This window comes from Amblyomma maculatum, chromosome 10, assembly GCF_055883805.1.
Source record: "Amblyomma maculatum isolate TAMU_Amacu chromosome 10, ASM5588380v1, whole genome shotgun sequence".
Classification (NCBI taxonomy): domain Eukaryota; kingdom Metazoa; phylum Arthropoda; class Arachnida; order Ixodida; family Ixodidae; genus Amblyomma; species Amblyomma maculatum.
In genome coordinates this window covers 7,222,583-7,237,625 of record NC_139353.1, presented here as the reverse complement: position 1 = coordinate 7,237,625, position 15,043 = coordinate 7,222,583, and the positions used below count along the sequence as shown (strand labels likewise).

Here is a 15,043-nt window from a genome sequence, read left to right as displayed (position 1 = left end):
TAGGACGGTACCTCACACCTCCACCAATAAAACAGCCGGAGCAGCCAAAGTAGGTTCACCCAGAAAGTAGGTTAAATGAGCGAACGTACGTGGGCAAGATATCTGGGAGCTTGAGAGAGGAAGTCGAAGAACGCCGGGGTCACTAGCATTGCTGTAGCCAGTTTAAAACGTCCGGTAATGCAGTCCGGCCTCATGAAGGTGCAACAAGATTGATTAGGAATGCAGCATTATCTCTACGTGTACAACCACCACATTTAGACTAAGTTCTCAATAATGCTGTCTGGGTTAATTTTTCTGAAGGCACGATAAATTCTTATATAAGCGCCTGCTGAAAGTAACTAAAAAAGTGCTCTCAGACAGCTGTAAGCATAGTACCGAAATATGGTTCCTAAATAACTATCGCAATAAATGTGAACAATAAACATTTTCTTAAAAGTGTTTAAAGCCATCTCCTAGCATATAAACGCCGTAATGAAATATTACTGAATTATGAGGCTTTTTCTCATGTTTTGCATCATCCTGAATTCGTGTATTTAAAAATTTTTGCTGATCAAAGAATATCCTCTCCATGGTAATTCTCTTCATCTCCTTTTTCTACCACTGAATACCCTAGGAATTCGATGTGTCGACTTCAATTCCTTGGCCTTAAATTTTTTTCTCTGAAGCTCATGTTTGCTGGTCATACAGTCCTGGTGCTAACAAAGGCCTTTTGCCTTGTACGAGTGATCTTTCTAAGCTAGTGGAACGCAGCATCATCATAAGCAGTTGTCTGTGCGCCCTTCAGAAGTAATGTATTCAGTTGGTTTCGTTAAGTATCCGGAATCATGTGCAGCGGCTAAAATCCTCGGGCTACCCTCAGCACTTAATTCTTAGTTCATGTGAAGGACTTCAGAATTTAAAAACGCAGAAAACGTAAGTATGATGCACATGTAGAATTCCTACATTTGTCATGCCGTATTAACACTGTCTTTGTCATAATATCAAAAAGGTGGCAGGCAGATATGGGGTACGTGTTGTATTTTCAGCATCTGTAAAGCTGAAAAGTTTGCCCATTACTTTCAAGATAAAAGGAACGAAGAAACACGGAGCACAGCACGTGCAGAATAAACCATCAGACCAAGTTCACAGGTGTGCCTCCGGTGTTATCTACCAGATACCTTTATCTTGCGGCTAGGCAAACGTGCCGGGGCTTCAATGAGCAGGCCCTTGAACACAATAGGTCTAACCGCACTGGCACAGGTAGCAATTTACCTCCGCATTGCAAAAGCTGCGGATGCGGCCCCTATCTAGGTAAAAGCCCTTCCATCGGCAGGGCCCGGGCCAAGACTGAACGGGAGACCATCGAGGCTTTCCTGATCACCGAAAATGATGATGACTGAGTCAGTTCGCCGTCAGTATCGCTATCCAGACAAAAGATAAAGTATCTAGAAGGGCATGCTCGGGTTTCCACATCCGCTTTGATTCCGCCATAATGTGCTGTTATAACCGTCGAGCGTTTTTTGTTATAGTGCCTTTATTGTTTCGTTGAGGAGCTATATAAGCCAGCTGTTTCGTGAATAAATCTAGTTGAAACTCTCTGCTTTATTTGTGCCTATATGGGTTTCTTGAGTGACGTTTTTCGCACAGTTTTAATTGTTGACATTTAATTAAGCCCGCACTGACGTACCCTTCTCTGCAAAAGACCATCTGTGGTAACGATGCAGCTGAGGCTGACATTTCGATCCATCCGTTGCATTTAGAGCCTTGTCTCACATGGATGGAAGTGTGCACTTTTGAGGCATAAGAGCCAATTCGAAATGGATGACATTCTCCTACTGCTAATAGATGACCCCTCAGTACGTAATCCAATTTACGAGTAGTTCGAACAAAGAACGTTGAGCTTACACAATGCATTGTCGAAAGTTCCGAATGAGAATTTAGGCATTACGCCGAAAACATGGGTCGTGATGAGGAAAAAAAAATTAAGAAATGGAGATGCACATACCATGGAGACAAGAACCACGCTTGTTTCGTGGCTTTAAAGGCTTTCTCTATTGACGCTATTGTTCTCGCTCCCAGTGTCTACTCAGTTAAGTATGCTTCTTCATGTCGGAACTTACATATTGCTCTAATCAAGGTTTTCAGTAACGAAAACTGAGACAAAAGCCAGCCTTACGCAAGTACATCAAAATACATATGAAAACAAAACATTTTGAATTACACACCGTTGGTTCTGTTGCGTTAGAACTGAGTCTCAAGTATGGTCAACCAGAAGCTGTCAAGAATGTTTCTACTAAAACGTTCGCAATGAAGATTGCGCACGCCGCTTCGAAACTATATATATATATATATATATGTGTATATATATATATATATATATATATATATATATATATATATATATATATATATATATATATATATATATATATATATATATATATACATATATATATATATATATATATATATATATATATATATATACATACATATACATACATATACACAGTCAAAACACTTATTGAGTCAGAGGCACAATGAGAGAATTCCAAATACATATACTGCAGCAGTTATGAATGTTAATGCTCAGCATGCAAGGGCTGTTATATTAAGCTAACTATCAGCGTATAGGCCTCCTTATCACTTGCCACATCTCTTCAAATGCAGCCATCGTGTTAGGATAAAAATCCAAAAAACTGACCATAAACTGAATTAAATATTGTTTTGGGAATCACAGTCGTTTAGCCAAGTTGTACCGTGACCAATGCGAACACGGTTAGCGTTCTTAAAGCGTCGAGCTAAAGCTCTCTTTCAGGGCATAACCGGCATGCAACACCAGTCATGCAAATTGAAAATAAATAGGTACAAAGCTGGCAGCCCAAACGAAGCCGTCACTTCAATTTTTATTGTTCCATGTACTCTATGTACGTCATTGTGCCACCTATAGCTTGACGTTGCTTTCGTAAACAAATACGCCTTCCTGATCGGGATGGCTGACAGCCCTGCTTGTGAACGATGTGGTGTTGATGAAATGATCGAGCACCTTCTTTGTGATTGCCCTGTTGTTGCAACTGAACGACATATATTGCGTACTGCATTGGATATTCTGGACGCTCGCCCCTTAACGGAAGGGAAGATCTTGGAACCATGGCCACAAACGTCCCCTGCGTTCAAAGCATACAAGGCACTTCTTCGTTTTTTAAGAGATACTAGCTAGATTGACAAACTGCGACTTTCGCAATTCCTGTCCTCTTCTACCCTCTCCCTTTAATCCCTCATTCCCCTTCCACAGTGCAGGGTAGCCAACCGGAATGCATTCTTTATGGTTAACATTCCTGCCTTCCGCCCTCCTTTTCTCCTCCTCCCTCCTCCATGTAATGTTTTATTGCAGAATATCATAGGAATGCAAGAGAGAAACAATGCAGTGAGTCAATATGCCAAAGTATGGATCTAAGCTTTCACGCATAACATTTGGTAGGTGCAAAATGCTAAAATTAGAATGTTATGTATCCTCCTGCAAATTGAAAACTTTATTTTCTGTTTGCAGGCAAGGAGCTATTAGGACTCCGCCTAAACTGCGTCATATTAGTTGTTTATGCTCATATTCATTTAGTTACAGCAGTGCAATTTATGACGGCATAACTGCGCTCTCAAGTTATCAGATAGAGTCTGGGAGTTTTTTCAAGCTCTTTTATGGATAGATTATATTACCTGTTGCCGCGCGAAGGCTTCTTCGTAAGCTGAAAACACGGCAATTATACAATTATCTCCAGGCGTTGTATCCTTCCGGTCTGGGTTATTATTCCTTCTTGTCATGTTTCAGCATGGACCTGTAAAAAATATGTGCGCTCTCTGATGAGAACCTAGACTAGTATTTCGTCTGCGAAGTTGTTTTCAAACGAGAAACAGTTGCAGTAATGCCATTGCGTGGAGAAGGACCCCGAGAAAGCCTTATCGGGGCTTCACCCGTTGAGGTACTCTAGGTGACAAGGATATATAGATATGTACAGAGCCCTGTACTGCATACCTCAGCGAATTATCGTTCTTCAAACCATCCTTGTGGGGCGTTTATGGCTCTCAGGCTGTATGGGGATAGAACAGGCAACAAACGATAACACACTGATTGGTTCTTTCTGTTATAACCGTTGCACCTGATAAGGGTACAAAACATATCTAAGGAAAAGAAAGATATAAATACGTAAGTGAAGTCACACGAAGATTACTGCTGGCGAAGATTAGGAGGCTGGCATAACAGACAGAGACTGCCAGAGGCGTTAGCACGCCTAACTTCACTCCATTCGAGGTGAGGAACCGTACATATCATTACCATATCTAACGTTTTTCGGCTCAGCACTATGATTCCTTAGATTTGAACTATTCGTAAAGAGTCCTACCAGTAAGACTTAGTCTTGTTCATGCGGGTTAAGGTTCCAAAGCGATTCTAGGCTTTAAGTTAGGTCTTAGTGAGGAGCTGCGGAATAATTTAGACTACCTGGAGTTGCTTAACTTGCGCTGATATCACATAGTGCATGGGCGCCTTGATTTTCGCCTCCATCGAAAGGCAGCCGCAGCTGGAATTTGGTTCAGCGTCCTGGGGTTCAGCAGTCGACTGCCACTACCAATGAGCTACCTCGGCAGTAAATCGTACGAGTAAACCTGGCCTCACATTTCGGCAAGAACGTTTAAGAAACTGCCTAAACAAGATTCTCACATAAGATAATAAATATCGAGAGGGGGGGGGGGGGGGGGTGGCGAGGGGCTCGTCATTTATGGATGTTACTGCCTTCTCAATCCAATGCGCCTGCCTTGTGACTACGAGCAAGGGGAAACAGCCTGGCACTCTGCCGCCTCGTCAGGTTCAGTTATCTTTTGTAGATCATCGCTTTGTTAGTATTTGCATATTCGCCTTTCGGATAAATCCCCTAAAGGAGGGAGGTGGGGGGGGGGGGGGGGGGGGGTTGTGCGACCAAGTGGAAGCGTCTAACCCTTAGGAGTGGTTCGTACCCAATGCTAGACCCACCCTGTCCCTTTAACGGAAGACGTTTTTGTTGATGCGTCCCTACACCACTCTGCCATGGGGTGGAGTTCTGCCTCGCGTGAAGCAACGCATTACGTCGCTTTGTAAATAGAGATTCACGCTGGGGAGCATTTTGAAGAGGTTGTGAGGGCGCCGCGTCCAGTGGAACCACCACCATCGCTGTCGCATTAACAAGGGTGACAGGCTACGAAAGGGATATCGCTTAGTCACAGTAGAGGGGTTTGGTGCGCGCTGACGAGACTCCGTCTCGCTCCTTTGTTGCAGCCGAGTTAAATCAGTCCATCTTGTTTGTACTCCAAAGCCTGGCGGCCCGCATAACAAACGAACTAGCCGATGGTAGGCTAAAACCAAGTATCGAGGAATTTTTAAACTAAAGATTTACACGTAAGCCGCGTTCAAGTCAAAGAAAGGGCACAGAGAGGTCTTGCTCACTGGATCCTCGAGAGGAACCGATTAGCGTACACACACCACTATTTCAGAGAATACGCCTCTCTGTGTTCCCAGAGATATGTCAGTGGCGCATTTTCCAGCATCAAAGTGATTTATTATAGATGTGTATTTTTCGAGTTCTTAAATTTTCTGTTTCTGATTTGCTTGCTAAATTTATAAATGTTTTTTCTTACGTTGACCAAAGTTTTTCTAAAACTGATATGCACATAATTTCTTTTTATTTTTATTCAGTTCCTTGCTATGAACATAGTAATATTGTCAGAAGACGCTGTTAACACTCAAAGGGGTGTGTAATATAAATCATTATTATTTAACAGGAATAGAAGAGAGCCTAGAATTATTCCATACAGCGTGTTGACACAACTGTCTGAGGCATAATTCGGAGTCTGCAATCTGGTTGCAGTGAAACAAGTATATATAACAAATGGGATCAATACAAACTTTGGCTGAAATTCAACCGTATGCTAAAATAGGAACTTTAAATTTATCCTGGTGGTAAGCTGCTGCAGCAAGACACTTTCTTAAATAATGGGCATTACGCTGCATTTTTCTCAGCTGTAATAAGACCTAAAAGCTACTTAGGAGTTCCATTGCGTCGATCCAAGTTAATGTTCTGAAAATATGTGCCACGTGAAAAAGCAGTGTATTTCCTAAACCTACGCTGTGGGCCTCGTAATGAACTCCGCTTTCAGGCGGAAAGCCTCGAGCTTGTTGCTTTATTTATTTTTATCTGACGCATTCCCAAATTTAATTTCTCAGATCTGTTGCAGGGCGAAGTGGTTCTTCTGCGATGAATTTCGACAGCCTCAAGGATATCGATGACGTTCTTTTCCTAGACATTTTCTCGGAGGACAATGTGCGGTCATCGATGAAGTACGAGCCCCGTGCCGGGGATGTGATAATTGTAACATACCCAAAATGCGGCACAACGTGGGCACAGTACATTGTCTCAAACATACTAACGAAAGCCAACGTGCCAAGCCATCCTGGCGAGTACATGCTTTACACGCCATTCATTGAATTGCTTGGATCGGAAGCAGCAATGAATCCCAGCAGAAAAGGGCCGCTGATGACGCATCTTCCATTGAATAACATGATCTTTTCAAAACAGGCAAAGTACATTTACGTCGCAAGAAATCCATATGACTGCTGTGTCTCAGCCTATTATTTTCTTAAAGGTCTCACGCCGAAAAGTCACCTCGACGTGTCGTTTGAGACCTTTGTGCAAAACTTCATTTTTGGGAAAGTGTTTTACGGGGACTACTTTGACCACCTACTGGGTTGGTACAAACTAAGGAACGAGCCAAATGTTTTGTTCATCCTGTACGAGCAGCTGAAAGAAGAAACTGAAAAATGGACTCTTAAGATAGCCGAATTTCTCGGCAAAGAGCACTGCACAGCTTTACGAAATGACCGAACACTGTTGGATAAAATTTTGCAATTATCGAGCCTGGAAAAAATGAAGGTAACTTTCAACTACAACGCCCATGACTGGATACAAGGCTTGCTAGAAATGTCATCGCGACATTCTTTCAAATTTCTCGACAAGTTAAACAAAAGGCCTGGCAAAATAGAAGAAATGCACGAAGGGGCTGGATTTGTGCGGAAAGGAATAATTGGTGACTGGAGGAACCATTTCACGTCGAAACAGGTGGACATCACTAAAGAATGGATCGCTAAGAAGACTAGTGCTTCTGATGTGATGCTAATATGGAGTGCGTATGACCTCCCGTAGAGTAGTTTTTCTTAAACGGAATAAAACGTTTCCTTTGGCGCTAGAAAGCAGCCGATTGGAAGAAACTGTTGCATTTTACTCTTCCTCCCATTGATACGAGACATTTTCAGCTTGCTATAGGGGATACGTAGAGACGACGGAAAGATCATCGCGTTGACACACGGCCGCATCAATGAATTGTGGTCTGTATATTTTAAGATAGGCAAGCCTATTCGTGCGGTCACCTCGTGATCGCTACACGGGGCCTACAATTTTTTTTTTCTGCTCTAGGCGTACAAAACAGAACATCGGTGACCATTGAATTTTCGTCCACTTCACGGTTGTGGCGGAATAAAGCATGCTGTTGACCTTCTGAGCATAGACTTGGCGCATAGACTCCAGGCCCCTAAACACGAACGTAGATCGCACAGCAAACTTCAATTTTCCAATACATACTACACCACTACTGTTATCTCACGTAAGTAGGATAGTTGGTTTTGATAACCACGAGAGAGTCTGAAGAAGGGCAGACATGTGAGCTGATCAAAGTTCTATATAACTACAGCTATCTCTGGATGACAAGCATTTGCGCCGCGTATTAAAGGGAGTCGTTATTAGATTATTGCAATAATGCAAACACGGGGGCCAGTTGGTTGATCATTCTGTGGAATACTGCGCTACTTGATATACAGAGACAAATGGAAGACGACACACGAATGAAGCGCAAATTCGTGTGTCGTCTTCCATTTGTCTCTGTATATCAAGTAGCGCAGTATTCCACAGATTATTGCACTCGTTTCGCAAAATCTCCGTGCTTAGAATTCAACTCTTAAACCATACAAGTTCATCACGCCAGCCTCACTCTGGACCCAGCAATGGTCCTGCGTCGATAACTTGTGAGCTGGGTATCAGCCGTTTCCTATTTTCGAACTTATACTTGCCTGGTTTCGTTTGAGCATTCGCAGTCCTTCTGGAATATGGACTTAGGTTAACAGTATTCATCAATTCAGCCAAAATCTTGTTCGGACATGTTTTCTGATCTGAGGCAGAAAATTGCGGCTGGCGTTCTGCTGAAGGTAATTCGTAGAAAAGGTAGCTTTCATAATTTGACATGTTAGACTTCGTCATGTCTATCAAGCAAAGAAACGATGCGGGGATTCGGGAATATTATGTAACTGTCGGCCACATACTATGTCACTATTTAAGTGCAGTCCCCGCTTCTAAACGGTAGACAGGATTCCTCTGGTATGGGCTAAGCTAAAGAGAGAAAGAGGCAAAGTAAAGGAACAAGCAATTCAAGAGATTTTATACTTCCGGTTGAAACGTAAAATGATACACATGACGTTTATTCATATACTGCCGTTAAGGCTAAGCAGGATAATAAATTACCTCACGGGTCTGTTGAGTAGAACAGTTGTTTTTTTAACCTGAACTCTACTGTAGAAAATATCAGTGCTCTCGGATAAAAATGTCCGCTTTTTGTGACACTTGTTTCTTCCCTCACGGGTACCTATGAATCCCGTCAAAATTACTATACCAATGCGCTTTAAAGCGTACATACGCATTACCATCTTGCAACTTAGGCTTTTGGCTTGCCGGATACCCCAGAAGTATTTTCATATAAACAATCAGTTTCTACGCAGATTTTATGTTTGCTCCATGTTTTATAGCCCCATCATGGTAATAAAATGCTCTTTCCACTCCTTCGATTGACTCTGCGAGAAAACCAAGAATAAGCGCGAGACTGAAACGTATTAAAGTACTCGAGGAGTTCTCAGTTTCGATGACCGGCTTTCAAACTGTGTATGTCGATATTTCAGACAGTTATGAAACTACCAAGGTCCTCAGGTATGAGAACGTTAACATTGTAGCCTCTACAATGACTTCTAGGTTAGGAGGAGACTAAAGGAAGACCCCGTGGAAGCAGAGGCCATTGATATGTGGCGAAATGCTGAGCATTTATTGAACTGAGGAAATTAAGGGCGGCTTCAGAAATAATATAAGCTTCACACATATGTCTTTTCAGAAAAAAAAACATTACAATGCATAAATAACGGGAAAAAAATTCGACCCGGCTAAGTACACTGGTAGGCTTGCCACAATTTTGCGGCCTCGATATCGTCACATAGTGCTACACGATCTCCCCCAGTGCTATTTACAGGTTGCTTAAAAAGGCATGGAATGTGAGCTGTTAGGCATCTGTGTCGAAAAGTATACAACAGTTGCATCTTACCGGTACTCACCTATGGGGCTGAAACGGGGAGGTTAACGGAAAAGGTTCTACTTAAGTTGAGGACAACACATAAGGCCATGTAACAGAAAATGGTAGGTACAACGTTGAGATATAAAGCGTGCAGAGTGGTGAAATAATTCAAGTTACTGGTATTCTAGTCAAAATTAAGAATAAGATATGGGCATGGGCAGGACATGTAGTGCGAAGAGAAGATAATCGATGGTCTCTAGGAGCAACCAATTGGATTTTAAGGAAAGGTAAGCGTGTCAGGGGACGGCAGAAAATTAGGTGGGTGGATGAGATAAAGAAATTCGCTGGTGTCAAGTGGATCCAGCTCGCACAGTACCGAGTTAATCGCAAGAAAATAGGAGAGGCCTTTGCCCTACAATGGGCATAGTCCGGCTGCTGCTGCTGATGATGATCTAGGAGAACTAAGGCTTTGGAAACAAAATGTTTCGCAATTGGGCTTGATCCGTGAACCTACATATATGCTATTTATGTGTGGTACTAGCCATAGTGGCAGGGCAGCGATTCTCACTTGGTTTTGAGCAGGAACCATTTTTACGATGTGATGACAATTCCTAGCCATGAGGTGAAATGCGACGCCTAATAATACTGAATGATCCTCTTCGGTTATTCACAAAATGTTTGGCTACAAATAGCAGGGTAGGCTTTCCTAATCACTCGAATTTTCGCTACCTCAGGGCCGCTATTTGCCCACTGTATAGCGCAGCTCTGCTACGTTAAACATTCTCTGAGGGCTCTTTTATTCCTCTTCAAAAAACGCAGTGATTATTCAGTGGCCCCTTGAAGTGCCGATCTGCCCATTTCCTTCCTGTGCATCATTCGAAATGGGTTTGGTTGAAGTTCAGGGCGAAAATGCAGGTTTAGGTATTGCTTCGGCCTGCCACCCTGTACGCAGCACGTCGCGAATGAGCGCCGCCGTCAGTCCAGGTCACACGAGTGGCGTGGATTGCTAGCACTCAGAGCGCAACCATGCAAGCCAGACGAGCGAGATACTTTGAGAAGAGTGGCAGAGGCAAGCTCCAGCTCCCTTATGGCTTCTTTGCTCATCCCGCAGCGTGCGTCAGAACCTGTCGACTCTGCAGCAAGGTCGCCGTCGGTGTGGCTTTTGTACGGAGGCCTCTGGTCATCTTAAGCTCTAGCCCCTAGTCTACATTACCACGACTTAGAACCCGGAGCATTTATGCGCCCACAAAGCGAACGTGTGCCGCCCGGAGCAGGATGCAGGGCCGCTATGGAATCCTTAGCAATGCTGTATATGTGGCATGATTTTGGAAATCCTTCTTTCTTTTTAAAACTAGCGTGAACTGGTTTTGCTTTTCGGGCGTAAAAACTGACTTTCTGAGACCAAGTGTTGCTTTACAGAGCGATCCCTGCAGATCCCAATATTTTGGACAAAGTGGGTCTGCAGGATTAATAAAAGAAGTAATGAAGAAGACAGAATTCTTTATTTTTTTTTCCAAGCCTTCTCTTCTCATTAAAGAATAAAGCTCGCTAACGTCAGTAGCAGAGTACAATCCTTTGCCGTCCTTATCTCTAATGCCGCTTCAGGAAACACTTCGGTTCTGATGCGAGAAAAAAAAAACAATTTTTTATTGGTCGTATTGAGTGCAGACATCTTTCTCGTATTGCACAAAGCGCACATTGCACGTGTCATCGTATTGAGTCCGGCAGTCGTCAGGAATGGAGTCTACCGCAGAGCGGGCCACCAACAGCATACCTACTGCAGACAAGAAAAAAAATAAGGACACCATAGCATCACTCCACTGAAGTAGAGTTTTAAGTAAAGTAGTTAGACGACATTTTACACAGTATAGTTTGGGCGCTTACGGCGAACATATTTTGACCTGTGTTTTGTTTTTTTTTTTGTGATGGTGCATGCTGTGTTACATATACAGCAATGTCGTATGCATTACTAACAAAAAGAACCAAGAAGTCGAAATTTGGTGTCTATACTCCTTTAAGAAGTATTAAGGCTGCTTTGTGTGCGCACATGTTTTATTGTCTCGCCATTTTCGTGCACGCTTTCAGCAATTTCTTGACGTTTGCATCCATGCATATGCATGCATTTTAGTTGGAAACTTTCCTGCAACATATAGTCTATTTATACTTTCAAAACATACGTGATGTCCTTAGCAACGCCTATTGCAGTACCCGGACTTACTGACATTATTTACACTTGGCTATTTGTTCGATATTCTCTTATTTCACCCTGAGAAATATTACGGCTTAGTCATAGAGGTTAAATATTCAGGTACGGAGCGAAGACGCAATTACAGCCTTTATTTTTGGCAGCGAGGAAATGAAACACACCTAAAATTTTAACTTCAAAATGAGTGTTCGCGCCCAAAACGACGGCTTCTTATCATTGCTTTGAAGGTGATTTCTTTTACCGCTTTCAAAAACACATTGCAGATAAGGATATCCGAAATGTAGACAATTTTAGCGCAACTAATGAGCTGAATTCTCGTACAGCGCACTGTAGACGCAGAACTGAACATTGATTATTAGTGGGCAGGCTGTGCCATAGCTGCCGTGCAATATTTTTCGAACAAAACTGTATCGACATAGCAGATCATTGCAACCAACAAAGATGATCTTACGGTCTTGTCCATGGTAAGGAATGATCGCCACCACGCAGCTTTCGTAATTGCTGTAATTGTAGTATGCATTGTAAGTGGTCGATAAATCTGAAAGCAAGTACGAGGTATTGCCTTGAACCGGCATTAGAGAAAATATACTGGATCCAGAAAAAGTTAAGCAGGCTGCAATTTGCACTACAGAAAGACATTGCTCAATAATTAGTATACACACTTTAGAGCAACAACTAATCATGCAATAACTACTCATGCGTAATATCTGTCGCACTTTTCTTTCTGTGGGAACCTGACCTCGCCATAAGGGACGGGAGGATGCTGGCATTGAAACCGGAAAGAGGGGAAGAGGAGCCGTAGTGGAGGGCTGCGGAGTAATTTCGACCGTCTGGAAACCTTTAACGTGCACTGATATCGCACAGCACACGGACGCCTCTCTGCTTCGCCTCTATCGAAACGACGCCGCCGGCGGTCGGCTTCAAAACATAGTACAAAACATAGAACAATTTTTCGCTGTTAAGCATTTCCTCTGACACGGCACGTGTGGCGAGCGAGGCTTAACGGGACTACGCCTACAGCGTAAAGCAAATTTTCTGCAAAAGGAATGGCAATTTTTTGCTTGAACGATAATGTGCGTTTTCTTTTTTTATTGGGAACGTGCTTCAATTTTTTAAAAAGTATGATTCGGTTGTTGCGACCAATTTTAAAAGCCCCGTGGAAAACTTTCATCGCCTCCAGGCCACTGTCGGTTTTCTATAACCTATGCGTGTAAATTCGAGCCCTATTTGAGAAGAAAAACGAAGGTGGCTCGTACTCAATAATGGGAATGTAATGTAAGTGATTTTGTGTATTATTCGCATTTTGGAGTTTTCGTGCGTCATATTTTGTGAATATTTTCCGTTCCTTAGAAATACCATAGATAATGTAGCAGTTGTCAACGTTAAATGCTGCTTCAATCATTAACCATTTCACAGAAAGTTCACCATACATGTTATGGCGAAAAAGATGCCGTCCAGTGGCACGCAGATACAAGACGGCCGAACACCGCCACAGTAATGCTCTTCCCGTGATATACCCTGCGGTGTTTTCACAGCCCTTACCGTATTTCTTGCGTAATACGAACACTTTCGCTTGTAAAGCGATGAAGATGTGAGAGGCAGAGGTACAGTTCTTGTCGAAAGTGCAGAGCCCTGACGGTCTCCTTGTGAGCCGCTTCGTGCGGCTTCTAACGCATTTCCAATGTTCCTAATCCCTTGACGGTAAGATTTTTTTCTGTACCCTTTCCTGTGGGAAGGAGCTCCAGTAGCGCTTAATCAGCTCTAGAATATGGCTCAGAAGTATATTGTCACGTGGTAGTGACCAAGGTCGATGACACAAATGAAGACAGGCTTGATGGTACAGAAATTAACTCTTTATTGGGCTGACTTGCGCCCGCAAAAGAACTAAGCAACTCGGCGGCTGCGATAGCAACAAACGTGTTGGTTGATCGTCGAACAAAGAATGCTCGTCACACTCGTCAACGCTCAATTTAAAGGCTGTACAGAACAATCTAGATGACGTCGCAAACAGCTACCAGCACGGGCTGGAACATTGTGGAAAGACACACGAGTGGCCGGAATCTTCGAGATAGATCTCGGTGCATCTTGCGCTACAACGAAACTGATAAAGGTATGACTCGCGACAATAGTAATATCCCCTGGCTCTACAGTTTTGACAAAGGTTGTACATTATTCAGTACAATGGTACCTTACGTCGGTGAAAGTAAGGGTGTTCTTCTACGTGAGCGTGTCTATTTTGCAAAGTAATTATTGCATATAATGCTTTATCGCTACCGTGGTTGCTGGCATGCCAGCGTTGACGCTGGAAACAAAATATTTGGGGCTACGTTGAGTATCTAGCGCCTCCTTTTCGACAAACGTGGTCGCTCAACTAACAGACGCCGTTATGTTGTCACAGTATGACAAGCCCGGTAGCCACAAATGAAGACATTGACGTGGAACTTCAATAATGTTTTATCGGACTGACTTGATCCTGCAAAAGAACTAAGCAACTCAGGGGAGCCGGTAACAGCCTACGAGCTCATCGGTCGTCAAACTACCAATGCCTGTTGCGCTATAGTGAGCCCTTAACTTAATGTTGGCGTAGGGTCATCTAGAAAAAACTTCGAAAAGTGATTATCACCCCCGCGATTATTCGAGAAATAGACGCGAGTGGCCACAATCATTCGAGATACATCTCGGGGCATCTTGCGCGACAACGAAAATGGTAAAGCTGGGTATCAGCGACACTAAGCTTAAATCAACAAAGAACACAAGACCATTCCACACGCCAGCAAGCGGGCAGTTCAGAAAAAAAAAAAAAAAAAGAAAGGTTACAAGGGTAACGCAGTTTGAGTAAGCGTACAATGATCTGTAAGAATTTCTTTCTGCTGAAGTTGGGCGTATAAAATACTCGCGGTAGCACGTCTACGGACGTATCGTATTCCGACGAGAGCTTGAAGCCGTCACACAGCACTCCAGCCTCATTGTTACCGCTGGGGGTCATCTCAATACAATGCGACATCAGTTTGTCCAGCCAAAACCAAGCGTTGTCACCATTGCGGTGTCATGGGTCACTTCCGCTCTGTTTGCAAGAAACGACGCTCCGCTCCGGTTCGTGAGGTAGACAGCCAAAATCTATCTAACGAAGATATGTTGTGCATTCTGGCTGCGACAACGTCTGCTCGCTCCGCAGTTCACGTCACCGTTTCGATCAGCCGTGCTGACATAACTTTCCTTGTAGATTCGGGATCATCAGTTTCCATTATATTTTCAACAATATTTTGAAGGACAGGTGCTTTTGGTCCCAACAATCCAGCTAGTAGAGTATTCAAAGCAGCCGATTCCAATTCGTGGTTGTTTCTTCGCCAACATTACGTGCAAAGATGTTACAACACGCCTTTTCTAAATTGTAAAACAAGCCATCTCGCTCTTGGGCATTGATACCAACAAAGCACTCGATCTACAGAT

The 15,043-nt window shown here is 43.2% G+C and overlaps 1 protein-coding gene across 1 annotated transcript; it reads left to right on the top strand.

Annotated features, from left to right (window-relative positions):
- Positions 1-6,251: 6,251 nt before the first annotated feature.
- LOC146175488 (sulfotransferase 1C2-like) lies at positions 6,252-7,257 on the top strand. The gene has a single exon (XM_084580778.1). The coding sequence runs from the start codon at positions 6,261-6,263 to the stop codon at positions 7,203-7,205; it is 945 nt and encodes a 314-aa protein (XP_084436904.1). The 5' UTR covers positions 6,252-6,260; the 3' UTR covers positions 7,206-7,257.
- The last annotated feature ends 7,786 nt before the right edge of the window (positions 7,258-15,043 follow it).